This window comes from Diabrotica undecimpunctata, chromosome 1, assembly GCF_040954645.1.
Source record: "Diabrotica undecimpunctata isolate CICGRU chromosome 1, icDiaUnde3, whole genome shotgun sequence".
NCBI classification, from domain to species: domain Eukaryota; kingdom Metazoa; phylum Arthropoda; class Insecta; order Coleoptera; family Chrysomelidae; genus Diabrotica; species Diabrotica undecimpunctata.
In genome coordinates, this window is record NC_092803.1 from 45344515 (window position 1) to 45361728 (window position 17214).

At 34.8% G+C, this 17214-nt stretch overlaps 1 protein-coding gene across 1 annotated transcript; it reads left to right on the forward strand.

The window, feature by feature from the left end:
- Positions 1-2718: 2718 nt before the first annotated feature.
- Positions 2719-16116, forward strand: LOC140448817 (tubulin alpha-8 chain-like). The gene is made up of 5 exons (XM_072541939.1): positions 2719-2850; positions 3996-4215; positions 4279-4580; positions 4641-5040; positions 15627-16116. Exons 1-5 carry the CDS (start codon positions 2848-2850, stop codon positions 16052-16054), a joined length of 1353 nt encoding a protein of 450 aa, XP_072398040.1. The 5' UTR covers positions 2719-2847; the 3' UTR covers positions 16055-16116.
- The last annotated feature ends 1098 nt before the right edge of the window (positions 16117-17214 follow it).

The window sequence follows — 17214 nt, forward strand, 5'->3', positions numbered from 1 at the left end:
CAGAGGTACTTGGTAAATAATTCTTTAGCCGATTTGGTGTTCCCTTGGAGATCCACTCCGACCAAGTGCGAAACTTCGAGTCAAACCTTTTCCAAAACGTTTGTAAATTGATTGGTGTCAATAAGACCAGAACGGCACACTTGCATCATCAATCAGATGAAATGGTGGAGAGGATGATTCGAACAATGCGTAAACACCTGTCCAAAGTTGTGTCATACATCAAAGAGAGTGGGACCAGCACATTCATTTATTCCTAATGGCCTACCGCTCTACCGTGAATGAAACTGCAGGTCAGACTCCAACCTGCCTGATGTTAGGTCGTGAAGTTCGTTTGCCCTGCAGTCCTTCCGAAGAACATGTTGCAAGCGAAGATTGTCGACCGTCTGAAATTAAGAATGAACAACATTCATGAACTAGCCCGACAACACATCCAGTTAGCCAGTGACAGAATGAAAGATCAATATGATTCTCGTTGCAAGAATGAAAGCTCTGAAGTAGGTGATCTTGTTTGACTTTATAAACCATAACGTCGTCGAGGCTTGTCTCCTAAACTGCAAAGATAATGGGAAGGTCCGCATGAAATTAAAAAGAGAATTAATAACGTAATATAAGATACGTAATAGACGTTGCCGAAAGGTAAACCAAAAGTAGTTCACATAAATCGTCTTGCACCTTATGATAGCTCAAATGAAACAGAAGAAGCACGAACCCTTCAACATGAGATCAAAGATGACCGGCGACCAAGCTTTAATGAATTTATGTCAAATTACGTAGAGAGAAAGAGTGCTAGATTAGGCGTGATCAGCTGAACAGAAGTTCAGCAGGATCTTTTTAGTGTTCCGTATAACGTCTCTCTAGCCCACTGTGTTGCCCAAGATCTTGAGATGACTAAAGGAATCTCATCCGTATTTTATAAGAAGTTCGGTCGTTTGGATGATTTATAAAATCAGCAGCCTAAAAGTACTGAGATTAGATGCTCCTCGATCTTTGCTATATATGGTGATCAGGAAGTCGTATACAGACAGGGCAAGCTACGAGGATATACGAGGGCCTATAAGATAGGCCAGGCACTAGAAAATTTGGATTGGAAGATTGTCAGAAGCATGCTTGAAGTGATCTTCTGAGAAACCGGCGTACGAATTACTGTGTGTTGCATTAATCCGAAGAGATCGTGTCCTTCAAAGACAGTAGACTGTTATTTCTTTCTGAGGGGTTCATGCAGAGCTGGAGAGTCCTGTAGATTCCGCTATTCGTGGGCCTACATATAGAGTTGCTGATCGGGACGCTCAGATCTAAGAGGGGAGCAGTGTACCGAACATGCTTATTTCCACGTAGCCCATATAACGGTTGCATCTCGAGACGACGATGATCTGTGTTCGGGAACCTTCCGGATGTATCAACCGAGATGGAGATCGTAGCACCGTAGCGCTAAAAGTGAATAGCGGTGAACTATTCCAGAATATTCTAGTACATAATACCTTGTAGGTTCAGTTGATAAGATATTATCGTGCTCTAAACTTATAAATAAATATATTTATATAAATTAGAACCGCTCGTTTTATTGAAACACGCTACAATATTTTTGCTCTTTGATTTCCCATATTTTCTTTATAATTCTTCATGTTCTTCTTTTAGTATCTTGATTTCATCCCTAAATTCCTTTCTTATTGCTTTCTTTTCTTCATTCATATCATCCATTACGATTTCTATATTTTTCATCAAAATTAAAATATTGTTTCTCTTGTCTTCCCAAATTTTGTTTAAAATTCTCCCTGTTCTTCTTACATAAATTACATATTAAACATCTATAACAAATTCTTGAAGCATTTACTAAAATCACTTGTTTTTAGTTAAAACATTTAATTGGAAAATGCAACATTACTTGATTTTAAACCAAAAATAAAGTATTTCCACTTCCTCTAATGATAACCTGCAATTCTTGCAGAATTTGCTCAATTCCTCCTGTGCACCAAGTATTATTATTGTATATCTGAGTCAGGAGCTGGATTTCATGCTCGTATATTTCTTTCGAGCTTTCTTTTCATTTGCGCCAATACTATTTGTTGTAGTAGTTCTCTACTCACTCAATGTCTTCAAGGTGGTGGATCATTATTCTTGTTACATAGGAAAGGCAAGATCAGCATTTAAAAAGATGAAACTATCTTTAGGAGTCATGATTTACTACTGAGAACCAAAGTCTCCATCGTTATCAGATGTTTTTTTCTACCTTCTTGTATGGAGTAAGGGCTCTAAAGATTTTTAAAAAAGCTCGAGGCCTTCAAGATGTGGTGTTACAGCCACATCTTAAGAATTTCATCTGTAGACCGAGTAACTAATTGTGAGGTTGTAAGTAGAATGGGGAAGGAATATTGTTCATACATCATACAATAATCAAAGAGAGCAAAGTAAAATATCTGGGATATATTATGAGAAATGAGCAGAGATATCGCTTGCTGTAATTCGTTCTTGGTAAGGTACTTGGTAGGAAGAAAGAAAACGACAAAAATATGATTATTAATAATCAGAACAAAAATTGTATTCAAAGAAAACACGCAATGTTTCCTGCCCCAAATTATCTTATTAATGATATATTAACTTTAATTTTATCTTTGTTTTTGTAATATTTTTTTAATAGAAAACTATTTGATTCTCAGAAAACTAAAATATCTTTTGATTTCTTTTTATTTTGCTAATCTGGTAGTCTGTACTTCTGTAACACCGGTAACAAAATTTTGACAAGTTCAGTTTGACATTCACAATTTGAGAAGTTATTTTTCAAAATTTCGGTCAAGTTTAAAAATTCTTGCGAAAAAGTGAAAATTCAAGTGTAACATAAACAACAGCAAAATGGTAATGTATATCCATTTTATTTTCGTTAGAAAACATATATTTTTTGTATATCGGTAATCTTGATCTTACACTAAATATCATCTATCAGCTATAAGAATCAGTTAAATGGAACCGTAGTAGTTTTTGTTGTAAAAATCTCACAAAATTATTGTTGTAACAGACAAGGAATGATTTGTGGCTACAAAATTTAGTGTAAAGAATGATTTATTTAAACACTGGCTTGTCCCAAAACAATTCCCTCTTTGATATTATTTCCAAAAAGGTGGATACAGTGAAGACTTGTGAAGCAAATCTAGCCAATTCTTTAAAACAATATTCCTAAGGAGTATAGTCACAAAAAAATATTGATACCATATTATTCAAAATAGAATGGCCTCACAGAAATAAAGAATTACCGACACGTTGGATATGAGATGATCCTTGATACACAACACAGAATGAAGAGGAAATCTACTATGGTTTGCAATAGAATAGTGTTAAATTATCATAATTTTATAAGGCTTAGGTATATCTAGCTCCTAATTATTCTAAGACTTAATTAAGTAGGTAGCTTTTATGTTTTCTATATTCTTTGAATGTATTTGGACAAAATCGTCAGAAAACTATTGCTCTCAAGGAATCAACACAACCAAAACTTATGAAGATATAATTAACGAGTGTATTCACTAGATAATATCGGCACTTCCAAAATGAATAACATCAGTCTTAAAAGACGAACCAACATCTTGCACGCATCACTACCTATACCTAGTACTATATTAGATGCCAAAACGGGCAATGATGACCTTGTGGAACCAGCCCAACAAAAACATTAAAAAAGCAGGAATAGTTGTAAGAAATATCGACGCTCTTGGAGTTTAAAAGTGAATAGCTATATTTTAAGAAGAAAAAAGACTTAAGAAGGGTGAGTTATACAAAGTATCCATGAGACCATTCCTGATGCAGAATGAACTGTAAATAGGTTTTCTTGGCTGCTACAGCCAGTTTTATATCAATTTTATATGGTCAAAGAACGTAATGGGATATAGATACGAGCTTCTAATTGCTCAAATAATTAAGAACATAATGTACTTAATATATTTGATTTCATAAATATAACTTAGGCAAGCGGTAGAATTTAAATTTAACAATTGATAATACCATAGAGAGAATGCATATCAGTCCATATTGGCCAAGCAGGTGTTCAAATTGGCAATTCGACATGGGAGCTCTACTGCCTAGAACACGGAATCAAACCAGACGGTACTGTCGAAGTAACTGACCAGATAGTCTCAGATAACTGCTACGGTACCTTTTTCTCCGAAGTTGAAAACGGGAAGCTTGTCCCAAGAGCAGTTATGGTAGATCTAGAACCAACTGTAGTCGGTAAGATATCTTAAGATACACACAAATCCTTTATGCTCATATTTATATTTATCTGTTATTTAGACGAGGTTCGTACCGGTGTTTACAAAAAGCTCTACCATCCAGAGCAATTGATCACGGGCAAAGAAGACGCTGCTAATAACTACGCTAGAGGTCACTACAGTATTGGTAAGGATATGTTGGACATCGTGATGGAGCGACTTAATAAACTGGCCGAAAATTGCCATGGTCTTCAAGGCTTCTTCGTTTTTCATTCATTTGGAGGAGGTACTGGTTCCGGTTTTTCCTCTTTATTGATGGAAAGGTTGTCCAACGATTACGGAAAGAAAAGCAAATTGGAGTTTGTAGTTTATCCTGCCCCACAAGTATGTAAATTTCTTAATCTTAAAGAAAATAAACTAAAATGTTACTGTTTTATTTTATAGGTATGTACAGCTGTAGTTGAACCTTACAACTCTATTCTTACAACAAATTCAACACTGGATCACTCTGACTGTGCTTTTATGGTCGACAATGAAGCCATATATGATATTTGCCGAAGAAAATTGGGCATCGAAAGACCCGATTACATAAACTTAAACAGATTGATCAGCCAAGTAGTCTCCTCGATCACAGCATCGTTGAGGTTTGATGGAGCGTTAAACGTCGACCTCACCGAGTTTCAGACAAATTTGGTTCCTTACCCAAGGATCCATTTCCCCCTCGCCTCATATGCACCGGTGGTTTCTTCTGAAAAAGCATATCATGAAGGAATGTCGGTGGCCGAAATCACCGCTGAACTCTTTGAACCGACAAATCAAATGGTTAAATGTGATCCAAGAGAAGGTAAGTTAATAACTGTTATTAAAACAATGGTTGAGTATAGTGTGTAAAAACAATATTCCAAAAGTAACTGTAAAATTCTCTTCGGTTGAGATAAAAGCTAAAAAAGATAACAGATAAAAAGATTTATGTCAACCGAAGTTGTGGTGCATGATACTTGTGTATCAACTGTCATGCACAACGTGGTGCACGATACTTGATTCCCGAAGCCGAAAGAGGTATTCCATTAATGAATCACAGTGAAGAAAAGTGTAAACATATGATTAACCATGTTCACAATTATACAAGAACCGTAGCCTTATATAGTGAAACCTAGCTTCTAAGTTTTCCTAATCAACATTTATTTATTTTCTTATTTTCTTATTAATTAATCGATTACCCACATTTTGAATGCTTTTACTTATCTAATTGTTTAATAGTGGTAAGCAAGTGGTGAGCATGCATGACAAAATTATTGCAAGGTGCATTAAATCCAGTGACTACCTACTATTCGAAAGAAGGACTTTTAGTAAAGCCTAAAAAACCGACAAAAACAGCACTATCTGATGCGGTAAAACTATCGGATGCGATTTATGTGGAATGCACACCTCGCAAATATCTCCTATAAAGCAATAGCTCTTAGAACGTGCCGTAGGCTTTGTGGCAAAACATGGGTTCTGAAACCTAATCACATAATATAAATATATAAATATATAAATATATAAATATATAAATATATATATATATATATATATATATATATATATATATATATATATATATATATATATATATATATATATATGTATATATACAGTAGACTCCCTCTATAACGAGAACTGAAATGACAGACTAATTACCTCATTATAAGCCGATCTCGTTATATCAGACAATCATAATACTGTGCATACATATGAATCTGTAGTTTTCTAAACCATTAACTTCCTTTAGTGAAGCCATTCGGAGCAATATAAGATGCTAATAAATATTGTTTGAATGGCGTTTTTGAAAAAAAGTTATTTACTTTTATTGTCAATGAAATATATTAAAACATAAAAGAGTTGTTTACTTTTATTATCAATGATAGACGTTAAAACAAAAAAGCTGTACTTATATTTTTTCCAACTACATAATGTATAAATCGTATTTTCAAGGATAACATAAACTACTGCTTCTGCAATTTTAAGAACTCTGTTATTTTTAACTGCTTTAAATGGTCCAGTATCATTCTATCATATATTTTCTAAAGATGTGAAACAGTTGTATTTATTCATTGTAAAGAAGTTTATTGCGAGCTGCAGTTAAGTTTATTGAGGGGCTGTTTGAAAAGGTATTTATTTATAGCCACGACCGGACTAAAAACGTAAAAAACACGTTTTTGGATCTTATTTTCTCTCGTTATAACCAAATTTGCCTCGCTATAGACGGTTATAGTTCAATAGAAATTTCACGGGACATCTAATGTATCTCGTTATAAGCGAAACCTCGTAATAATCGTGTTTGTTATAGAGGGAGTAAACTGTATATATATATATATATATATATATATATATATATATATATATATATATATATATATATATATATATATTAAACCTAGAGCTAAGATTTATACTATTACAGGAATTAATATTTCAACAGTCTTTCGGGTTGAACCGCGTCGATTATCATTGCACCGAGCTTTCGACATCCTCTTCGATGTCTTCTTCAGGGCTTCAGAGGTCTCAGTCTCACGAGCCTCCAGACACTACTACACAAATCACTAACCAATGCATTACTGGTACTGGGAACAGAAGACGGTTCATTTATACCTTCGATGGTGATCTGGTTTGGGTAGAGGTTGGCGTGGGTGTTAGCGTGGGATTGGCGCGGGGGTTGTGGCGAACATTTTTGACAGTAGGATTTTGATTGACGGGTGGAGCGGACGATATTTTCTTTATGAGAGATCTCCAAGTCGAAGGTAACCGGATGCCGTCATTTCTTTTTCAGATAATTAGGACTTTTTTTAATTTCTATGGCTTCTCGAATAATTCATGGTTTATAGATGGCTATGGTTCTAGAGCTTTCAAAGTCAATTTTGTGACCTGTATGAAGACGATGTTAACCTAGAGCTGAAATTAAGTCGGCATTGCGAACAGAAATGTATTCTAAAGAGTTCTAAAGAGTTTATGAAATTGCTACCACAAGCAATTTCATAAACTCCATGTTCCGTGGAAAGTTCTCTTCGATTAATCGGACAAGAGATGAAAGTTTTTGTTGGGGGGTAAATATTCTCTTTATTCCTCTTGATTTAAGAATTTTGTCGATTTTGTCAGTGACACCTTTGATGTAAGGAAGAAAAGCTTTCGTATGATAAGGGGCTGGGTCTTTGGGTTGAGATTGAGTGAGAGATTGATGTCTGTGGATGCTCATATTGATGTGATTTTCGCGGTAACCGCTTTGGATGAGGATTTGTTTTAAACTAGGTAGCTCAGCGAGTCTACTTACATAATCGCAATTGCGTATTGATCTGGAGACAAGGGTATTAATGACTGAATTAATTTGTGAAGGAGGATGATGAGAGTTGGCATGCAAGTAACGATTTTTTATGGGTGATTGATATGGGGGATTGGTATTTCTTTATGATAACGTCGAGAAACGGTAGGGATGAATCAGTTTCCACCTTTATTGTGAACTCTATACTAGGATGTATACCATTCAGTGGGTTTGAAAATACACCAAAGCTTCCTGCCATGGGGCCAAATGACAAATGTATCGTCAACATATCGTAGCCAACATGTGGGTTTGAGCATTGATGTGGATAGTGCTCGGGTTTCGAAGTCTTCCATAAAGATATGGGCAATTACTGAAGATACTGGGGAGCCCATTGGGGCACCATTTATTTGTCGGTAAAATTGATTTTGGAAGATGAAATAAGTGTTGGACATACAATGTTTAACGAGAGATAAGTGGTCTTGCTGAATACTGTATTTAGTTTTTAGAATGTTTAAAGTTTCGTTATAGGAATGTTTGTAAAGAGTGACGATATCGAGACACTAGAATGTCCGACGGTGAGATAGGTATTGTTTAAGAAGTTCGATGAAATGAAAATTTTTGACGAAGGATGAAGCATTTTCGGCGAGAGGTTGTATAGTTTTGGCCAGGTACTTGGCCAGTGGTTGTGTAGAGCAGTTGTATGCACTGACAATGGGACGTAGAAGATCGGGTTTGTGAATTTTGGCAGGCCATATATTCGAGATGTTCTGTAAGACTTTTCACGAGGAATTAGAGATTGTTTTATGTCAACAGGAAGAGAGGTTTTATTGATAATGGCTAAACTGAGTTGTGGAACACTGAGTTTGTCGCACAAACTGGATATACAAAGAAAGTTGTATGAACATACAAAGACAGAAATAGTTAAAAAGACATTGTCGATGGAAAAAGTATCTGAAAATACCAAATTAACTAGATTTTGTGAAGATATACACTTGCTCTCAAACCCAAATATCTTAAGAATTACAAGGCAATATATACTGAGAAATATGAAGTAAAAGAGGCTACACAGTAGAGCTTTTCTAACATTATGCTCTTACTCAGTATAAGATTGCTATGACTACAAAGCTAACAAATACAATTATTGTGCAAAAAGCTGTGTGGTTTTCTCTGTATTCAAGTTTGAAGGAATTATAAAAAGGGATTTTATTACTTACATTATTAATCAGTTAAAATAACTAGATAATTTTTAGGCATATTCGACTTCATGAACAGTATTTAGTTGAAATATTTACCTCAATTCATTATTGAGGATTACACAAATATCACAACAACATAATTCACATAAGTCATAAAAATTCTAACTTTTTTGTTAGTTAAAATCTAAAATAATATGTAAAATTAATTTTTAGCGCAGTTTTTGTTTCTTTGAAGCCCCATAAAATATATTCTAGGAAGCAATTTGCTATTTTTATTATACCATTCCAATAACGACAGTTCCATGAAAGTTGAATTCACAAAAATTGAAGCATAAAATTGTTCACTCGAAATTTATATACGCTAACTTACTTAATGTTAGGATAATATATTTTAAATAAAATTCTCCATTTTCTAAGAACAAAAAGTATCGTAGAATGCGCAGTATATTTCAAAATATTTTAAATTATGTCCCGAAGTAGATATTTTACCCATAAATAACCTACATGATATTTAAAGAAAAAAAGAAACGGTTAAAATAGGTTAATAACTTCAAATTTTATAGTTTTTATAACATTTTATACCATGCGGTCCATATGTATGGAATAAATTCACTTTTAGCGTTATTATGTACTATCTAAAAAAACCTGAAACAGGTCGATTTTTATTTTTAAATTGACAATTTACAGTATGAAAATATTATCCCTCTTTGAATTATAAGCACCCCCTCGAAAATTTTAAATAACAAAGGGGGTCGTGTGGCACCTTGTTAGAAAGGGATTTTAGTCCTCTGTTCAGCAATATAAAGTTGTTTGTGTTTGTGCAATCATAACGGAGAAAATTGATTTTTACAATTAAATTAAATGTTCAACTTGACCACCATTATTCACTTCTTGACAATAACCAAGGCGATTTTGGAATTCTCGTAAAACATTTTGTATGGCCTCGGGGATTATTTTGTTAGTTTCTTCCGTTATCCTAACTTTTAAATCAGCAATATTGACTGGTCCATTAAAATATACTTTACAAATAATCAGTTATTTTCGTATCTGTTCTGCTAAACATTAGGGAAAAAAACTTTAAAGATAATAAAATATTAGTCAAAAAGCCAAATAAACAATTGATATGAATCTAGTAGGCTGCTGTCAGTTAGGTATTTAAAGTTACTAAAAGACGTCAGCGTAATATGTCTGCGCGTATTAAATTTAATTATGGCTCATTAATCCGAGACTCAAAGAATAGAAATTTTAATTATGATTGGTTGGAGTAAAACAAGAACTCAAAAGGAGGTTTGTGAAAGGTTTAATAATAAATACCCTGATCAACAAGTTTTGAAAAGTTAGAAAAAGAACAGTTAGAAAAATTGAAAATAAGTTTCGTTATACTGGACATGTAAAAAATATTGAAAAATCAGGTAGAAATGTTAAATTTACTGATGAAAAAAAGTTAGATGTACTTCTAGAGATTGAGGAAAATCTGCATAAGACAACTCGAAAACTGGCCGCCGTCAATGATGTAAGTAAATCATCTATTTTGAGAGTTTTGCATAAAGAAAAATACCACCCTTACAAAGTTTAGTTGGTTAAGAAGTGAAATGAAGATGATGCCGATAGTAGGAAAGAATTCTGTGAAATGATGATGGACAGAATGAACGCAGATTTGCAGTTCATAAACAAACTAGTCTATTCTGACGAAGAGACGTTTCATTTAAACGGAACGGTTAACAAACTCAGAGAAAATCCTCACTGGGTGTGTGAGACTCACGCAATATCCTAAAAAAATTAACATTTGGACTGGTATCATTAACAATAAAATTATTGGTCCTTATTTTTTTGAGGGCACAGTTGATGGTGAGGTTTATCTAGATTTTTTGATTAACTTTTTAGTGCCTACATTACGAAGATTTTTTCCTGATATCAATCGTCCAAATGAGATAGATCGATCTATTTACTACCAACAAGATAGAGTTCTTCCGCATTTTGCACGTTTAGTTTGAAATTATTTAAACGAGGTTTTTCCCAATAGGTGGATTGGAAGACGTGGAACGATCGAATGGCCGGCTAACTCCCCGATTTGACTCTCGATTACTTCTCATGGGGTTATTTAAAATCTAAAGTATATTTTAATAGACCAAACAGTATTCCTGATTTAAAAGTTAGGATAAAGGAAGAAATTTACAAAATAACCCCCGAAGTCGTACAAAATGTTGTGCGAGAATTCCAAAATCGCCTCGGCTATTGTCAAGAAGTGAATGGTGGTCATTTTGAACATTTAATTTAATTGAAAATTATATTGAAAAATACATTCTAAATATTATGTGACATTATTATCTTCATTCAACCTAAAGTTTTGTGATAGACATTATCAAAATTTTACATCTTAAAAATCAATTTTCTCAGTTATTGCACAAACTCAAAAAACTTTATATTGCTGAACAGAGGACTAAAATCCCTTTCTAACAAGGTGCCAGATGATCCCCTTGGTTATTTAAAATTTTCGAGGGGGTGCTTATAATTCAAAGGGGGTGCTGGAACGGGATAATATTTTCATACTGTAAATTGTCAATTTAAGAATAAAAATCGACCTGTTTCAGGTTTTTTTCAAATAGTACATATTAACGCCAAAAATGAATTTATTCCATACATATGGACCGCATGGTAGATATTTCCAATCTCAATGGGTCGGTTACACTGTATAAATATATACACTTGCTTCCTTTAATTTTCTTCTTTTTTGATCCATGTTCACACTTTTGCCTTTTGTCAGTTTACTAAGGTCAATATTTCAATGCATTCCCTTATGTTTTTCCTCACAGATCTTTTTCCTTATATTCTTCACGCATGTTCATATCTTGTTAATATCATAGTTTATGAATATTTCTTTCATTTTTCATATTTTTTTAATTTCTGTTTTCTTTTCTTTAGCTTCGTTTATCTGAATTAGACACGATGTTTCCGAATTTTTCATTTTAAAATTAATTTGAAATTTAACTTTAACCCTTTAATTTTAATGTACCTTCATAAATTTATCATCTTCTTAAATTCCTGTAGTTTATCTGTATCAATTGTTAGGCCAGTTAGGTTAATTTTTTTTCCTCTCTGTCTATCACGTATTTCCAGGTTTCATTAAATCTGCTTAATTTATAAGTATCTTAATTACTTTGTTCTCCACATTTTTATTTTTGAGGTTCTTGTTTTTTTGCTTTATTAGTTGCATCCTAATTACCTTTGTTTTGTATTACCTATGTTTCTACTTTTGCAAGATTTAACTAGTTTTGTTTTTATCTCACTTCTTCTATTGAGCCTTCTTTTTTCATTTGTCCAAGCAAAAAACCCGTCTAATCATGGAATGAACCTACCCCCATCAAATGTTTAATGATTCGACTCTCATCAGTGCACGTCTTTATGATTTCTTTATATTCTCCATTCGTATTTCTGGCATAGTTTGGCAAGTTGGCAACGCCGCCGTTGATTTAAACATTACTCGTTTCTGGACTTCTGGTCTTGTAGCTATCTTTTTTTTTTGTGTTCATAAGCAGTGTTTGTATTTTTTGTAAATTTACTTACTATTCTATTATTATAATTTCCTTATTTTCTTGGTAAAATAACGTTTTTTGTCCACGCTGGCTGTCTTGGATTATAGAAATTTGGTGTTACACTTTTCATAGATTATTTTCCTAAATTTTCACTCATATTTTAGGTTATTAGCAAAAGGCACTATTTCAGGAATCGTTAGAATCATTAGGATCATAAAAAATCAGGAATTCAAGAATACTAAGGAGCCCAGTGTATCTAAAAATTTCTGTCAATATCAAGAGAAGAGGTTTAGATCTTTCTTTGTTTAAATCTTTCAGCCATTAATTCTCGAAACCTTCAATAGACGGACCCTTTCCTCTCAGCTATCTTTACCTACCTTTTCCTATCAGCCAAAACAGTGTCTTCTAATATAAACAAGATTCTACAGTTGCTCCTGTTGATTTCCCAAATGAATTCTTTTTGTGATGTGAAGGTTTAGGCTTCAAGTATAGGGCTGCATAGACTGTAGCGGAGCCTGCGTGGCTTCTGGAACACATGAATACACTGCTGGAAACACAAACCTTTCCTGAGCCTTGGAGGACATCGAGCTTAGTACTGCTCCCCAAGGCTGGGGAAAAGTATCGCCCCATCTGTCTTCTTCCATGTATCGGTAAGCTGTATGAAAGGATACTGCGAGTACGCATAGACGATATGATTGAGAGGTCAGGTGGTTTATCACTAAGGCAATTTGGTTTTTGTAAAAGCAAAAGCACAATTGATGCAATCGTGAGTGTATTCGAAGCATTGCGCAACACAGGCAACGACCAGCGCTGGACGGCTCTGCTGTTGTTCGATGTTAGGAATGCATTAAATACGCTCCAGTGGAACTAGGTAATGAAGGGAATGAAGGAGAGAGAATGTCCTGGTTGCTTGATGAATGTGTTGGCGGAGTATCTGGCCGAGAGAAGGATTATGGTGGAAAAGGGCATCGTGGGCGATCGAGGATGTGACGGCCGGGGTTCCCCAGGGATCTGTCTTGGGTCCGACGTTATGAACCTCGCATATGACGGGGTTATGAACTGTGAATACAGAGAGGGTACAACCCCCCATCGCATTCGCGGATGACATCGCTGTACTGGTACCGGCCCGGGATGAGCCAGATCTCAAATACCGGGTTCGGAACGCAAGCCGCGTCGTAAAGAAATAGATGACGCAGCTCAGACTGAAACTTGCGACAGAGAAAACCGAAGCCATCATTCTGAAGTGGCATGCGCCTACAAGACTGTGTCTTCGACAGCCTTGTGGACTATCACTGGATGTGTTCCTTCCATGTTTTGGCGGTGGAAAGAAAAGAGCTCTATGAGGGAAGAAGCCCAAACCTTACTATGGCCGAGAGAAGACAGGAAAGGGAAAGGTCAATTCAAAGATGGCAAGAAGAATGGACACGGGTGTTTTAGGGCTTACCTCTCTAGGTTCGGAAAGGCTGACACAGATGAATGCCTATACTGTAGACACTCGGGCACTGTGACACATACGATGTTAGAGTGCAACAGATGGATAGTAGAAAGGAACAGAATGGAAAGAGAGACAAATGTGAATTTTGTTACAGTGAGAGAAATGATTGAGAGAATGTTTAAGAAAAAAGAAGAGGAAGAAAGACAGCTGGACCAAGGCAAAGGTAAGAGGGAAAGATGCTGGAAGTTGAAGCTAGAAAAGTGGGTTAGACTGTATGAGTTAGACTGCGTAAGTCAGACTGTGGGGAAGGAAGAAATGCCCATCTGGAAGTGATGCCATACTAGGAGCGATGAGGGTCTTCTACGCGCTACCTGGAACCAGACAGAGAGTCTCCTGGATGCATGGAGAATGAATGAATGGAGGTAGTGCTTCGGAAGTGATGCCGGCCTTACAGCGGCCATTCCGCTTCCGGATCGCTGGATGATAGAGGAGGGTCTGGTTTAGCAGGTAGGCGTTCGACATAGTCTCCACGACGAGAGGGTATTTAAAGATTCCAGCCCCCCCCTCTATAAAGACGAAAAAAAGTATAGGGCTGTAGCACTAGTGATGATGGTGATGAAGCATTTTATGATCTTGAGGGATTCTTTATTTGATTATTCATATTTGTTGTATCATTTGAACTTCAGGGAAGGCATCTGGTTGACCTTTCTTTTCATAATTTCCGGATTTTGTAATTTTTTCATTCCACCTTTCATCTTTTATTCTTGCAATGTGTCCAAATATAGCTTTCTTTCTTGTTCTTTCTAATACATCAGTTGCTTTTGTTCTCTCCATTTCTAATTATGTCTCTCAGAGTAACTCATTTTTCTCTTTAAGATCCTTGCGCAACTTTTATTTTGTCTGTGTCCAGGTTGTGCTCTGGTCTTGTACTCAAAAGTTGGGAAATAGGATGTATTTCATTTTACTAAAGGCTCAAACCCCATTCTCACTCTCATGTCTACTTCAATATCTTTATTTTCTTTTCCCATTGTTATCTATATTTTGGCCTAAATTGTAGGAAAATGTTTCATATTTTCCAATTTCTTGTTGTTTAGTGTGATTTCTTCATCATCCGGACTTATCACTTTTAATTTTTTCATACTCATCCTTAGACCTATCTCTTTTGATTTCTTTTATAGCTCTGTTATTATGTTCAGAACTTTCCGTTTTCTGAAAATAAGACTGTCGGTAATGTCAGTATATCATCTGCGTATTTCAGATTGTTCATCTTTACACCATTTATGTTTATTCCGTAGTCCCCTCAGTTTAGCTTTTTAAGAATTTTTCATCGCTAAGTTGAACAACTGTAGTGACATAGTGTCTCTTTGTCGAATACGAATTCGGCCTGCTCTTATAGTTGGTAGCATTCGAGTTTATTTTTTAATCTGGTTGTGATAATCTTGGTAAGTTATTTATAGATTTGACATAGTGGCCTTATTGGCTTGTAGTTTTTTAGTAATATGCAGTCTCCCTTTATATATATATATATATATATATATATATATAAAATAAAGTTTTAATAAATAAAAATAATATAATAATAATTATAACTAACTACTTTATATATATATATATATATATATATATATATATATATATATATATATATATATATATATATATATATATATATATATATATATATATATATATATATATAAACTTTGAGACTCTTTGGGTAAACACAGCTGAAAGAATAGGCTAAGTGTAATCTTATTCCTTTATTATTCCAATATTTCGTCGATGGTCATCGACATCATCAGGGATATGCTACAAATAGTTATACATGAACATTTGACAGTCTATTTCATTTATAACAGTTATTCATGTATAACTATTTGTTATAAACTTTGTTTTACAATAATCGCGTTATAGTATTATCTGATTGACCACTTTCTATATTTACTATTTTTTAATTTTTCCACTTTTTAGGTAAATACATGGCTTGCTGTCTACTCTACCGCGGAGACGTAGTTCCTAAAGACGTCAACGCATCCATAGCCTTGATGAAAGCCAAAAGTAACGTCAGATTCGTCGACTGGTGTCCCACTGGATTCAAGGTCGGTATCAACAACCAGCCCCCGACTGTAGTAAAAGGAGGTGATTTAGCTCCCGTACAAAGAGCTGTTTGTATGCTTTCAAATACGACAGCAATTGAATCTGCGTGGAAGAAACTGAACAAGAAATTTGACTTGATGTTTTGCAAACGAGCCTTTGTGCATTGGTATATAGGAGAGGGAATGGAAGACGGCGAGTTTGGAGAAGCGAGGGAGAACTTGGCAACTTTGGAAATGGATTATCAAGAAGTTGCGTCAGATTCTATCGAAGAGGAAAATGAATTGGCTGATGGAGATGTATAATATAATTACCAATAACTAAATAAATTCTTTTAAACCCCTTCCCCGTTATTTTATCGTCTTTTTAAGATTAACGACAGTCACAATGTTTTACGTCCAGCTGCAATAAATAGTTGACTGAATGTGTATGGTCAAACCAATTTCTTAAATTGTTGTCACTTCATCTTTTGCGTGGTCGTCCGATACTTCTTCTACCGGTTGGTCACTTACCTCTTGCTATTATGACGACACGGGTATCCTCCATTCTGCTATGTGGTTATTCCATTCTTTTTTTTTTCTATTGTGTTCATTCATTTATACACTGTACGTTACATTTTCTTCTAATGTCTTCACTTCTCAGTCGATCTCTTAGCGTATTTCCTGTAATTCTTCTCAGTATTCTCATATCTGCCGTTTCCAGCAGCCTTTACGTTGTGACTGTGTCGGGTCTTATTTTTGAGGCATATGTCATTATTGGTCTTACACCGGCTTTATAAATTCTTGACTTCATCTCAGTGTTAATGTATCTATTTCGCCATATAGTGTTATTAAGGCATCCTACCAGTCTATTTGCTTTTTGTACTTGATCTCTCACTTTTTTGTCCAGGTCTCCATAGCTAGACAGTGTAATTCCCAGGTATTTTATTTCCATTACTTGTTCAATACTGATGCCATCAATTTCTATTTTACATCTGGTTGGTTCTTTGCTGACTACTATTGTTTTAGTTTTCTGAGATGAAATTATCATATTAAATTTTTTTGCTCTTATGTTAAATTTGTGGACCAGCCTTTGCAACTTATCTTTATCTTGGGCTATCAATATTGCGTCTTCTGTGTAACATGATTTCATAAATGACCAAAAAGGGAGCATGGGGCTTAATGAATCCTCTTGTCTGATTCCGCTGCCTATTTCTATAGGTTCCGTAAATTGTCTATCCATTCTGACTTCCATTTTGTTGGTTTGGTAGATGTTTTCGATAGTTTTTATAATATTTAGGGGAACTTTTCTATTATACAGAAGATGGATTACATCTTTTACTCTGTCAAACGCTTTCACAATATTTCAGTAATTCATTTGGTATCTCGTCTTTACCTGCTGCTCTGTTCTTCAGGTTTTCAAGTATTTTCCGAACTTCCTGTACATTTATATTAGGTTCTTCATTTGTGGCAATTTCTGGTGTATC

Bases quoted from the DNA above. Each gene is read 5' to 3' on its own strand.
- LOC140448817 (XM_072541939.1), top strand. The intron at 4,581-4,640 runs GTATGTAAATTT...TTTATTTTATAG, and splicing joins TAGTTTATCCTGCCCCACAA to GTATGTACAGCTGTAGTTGA. The intron at 5,041-15,626 runs GTAAGTTAATAA...TCCACTTTTTAG, and splicing joins TAAATGTGATCCAAGAGAAG to GTAAATACATGGCTTGCTGT.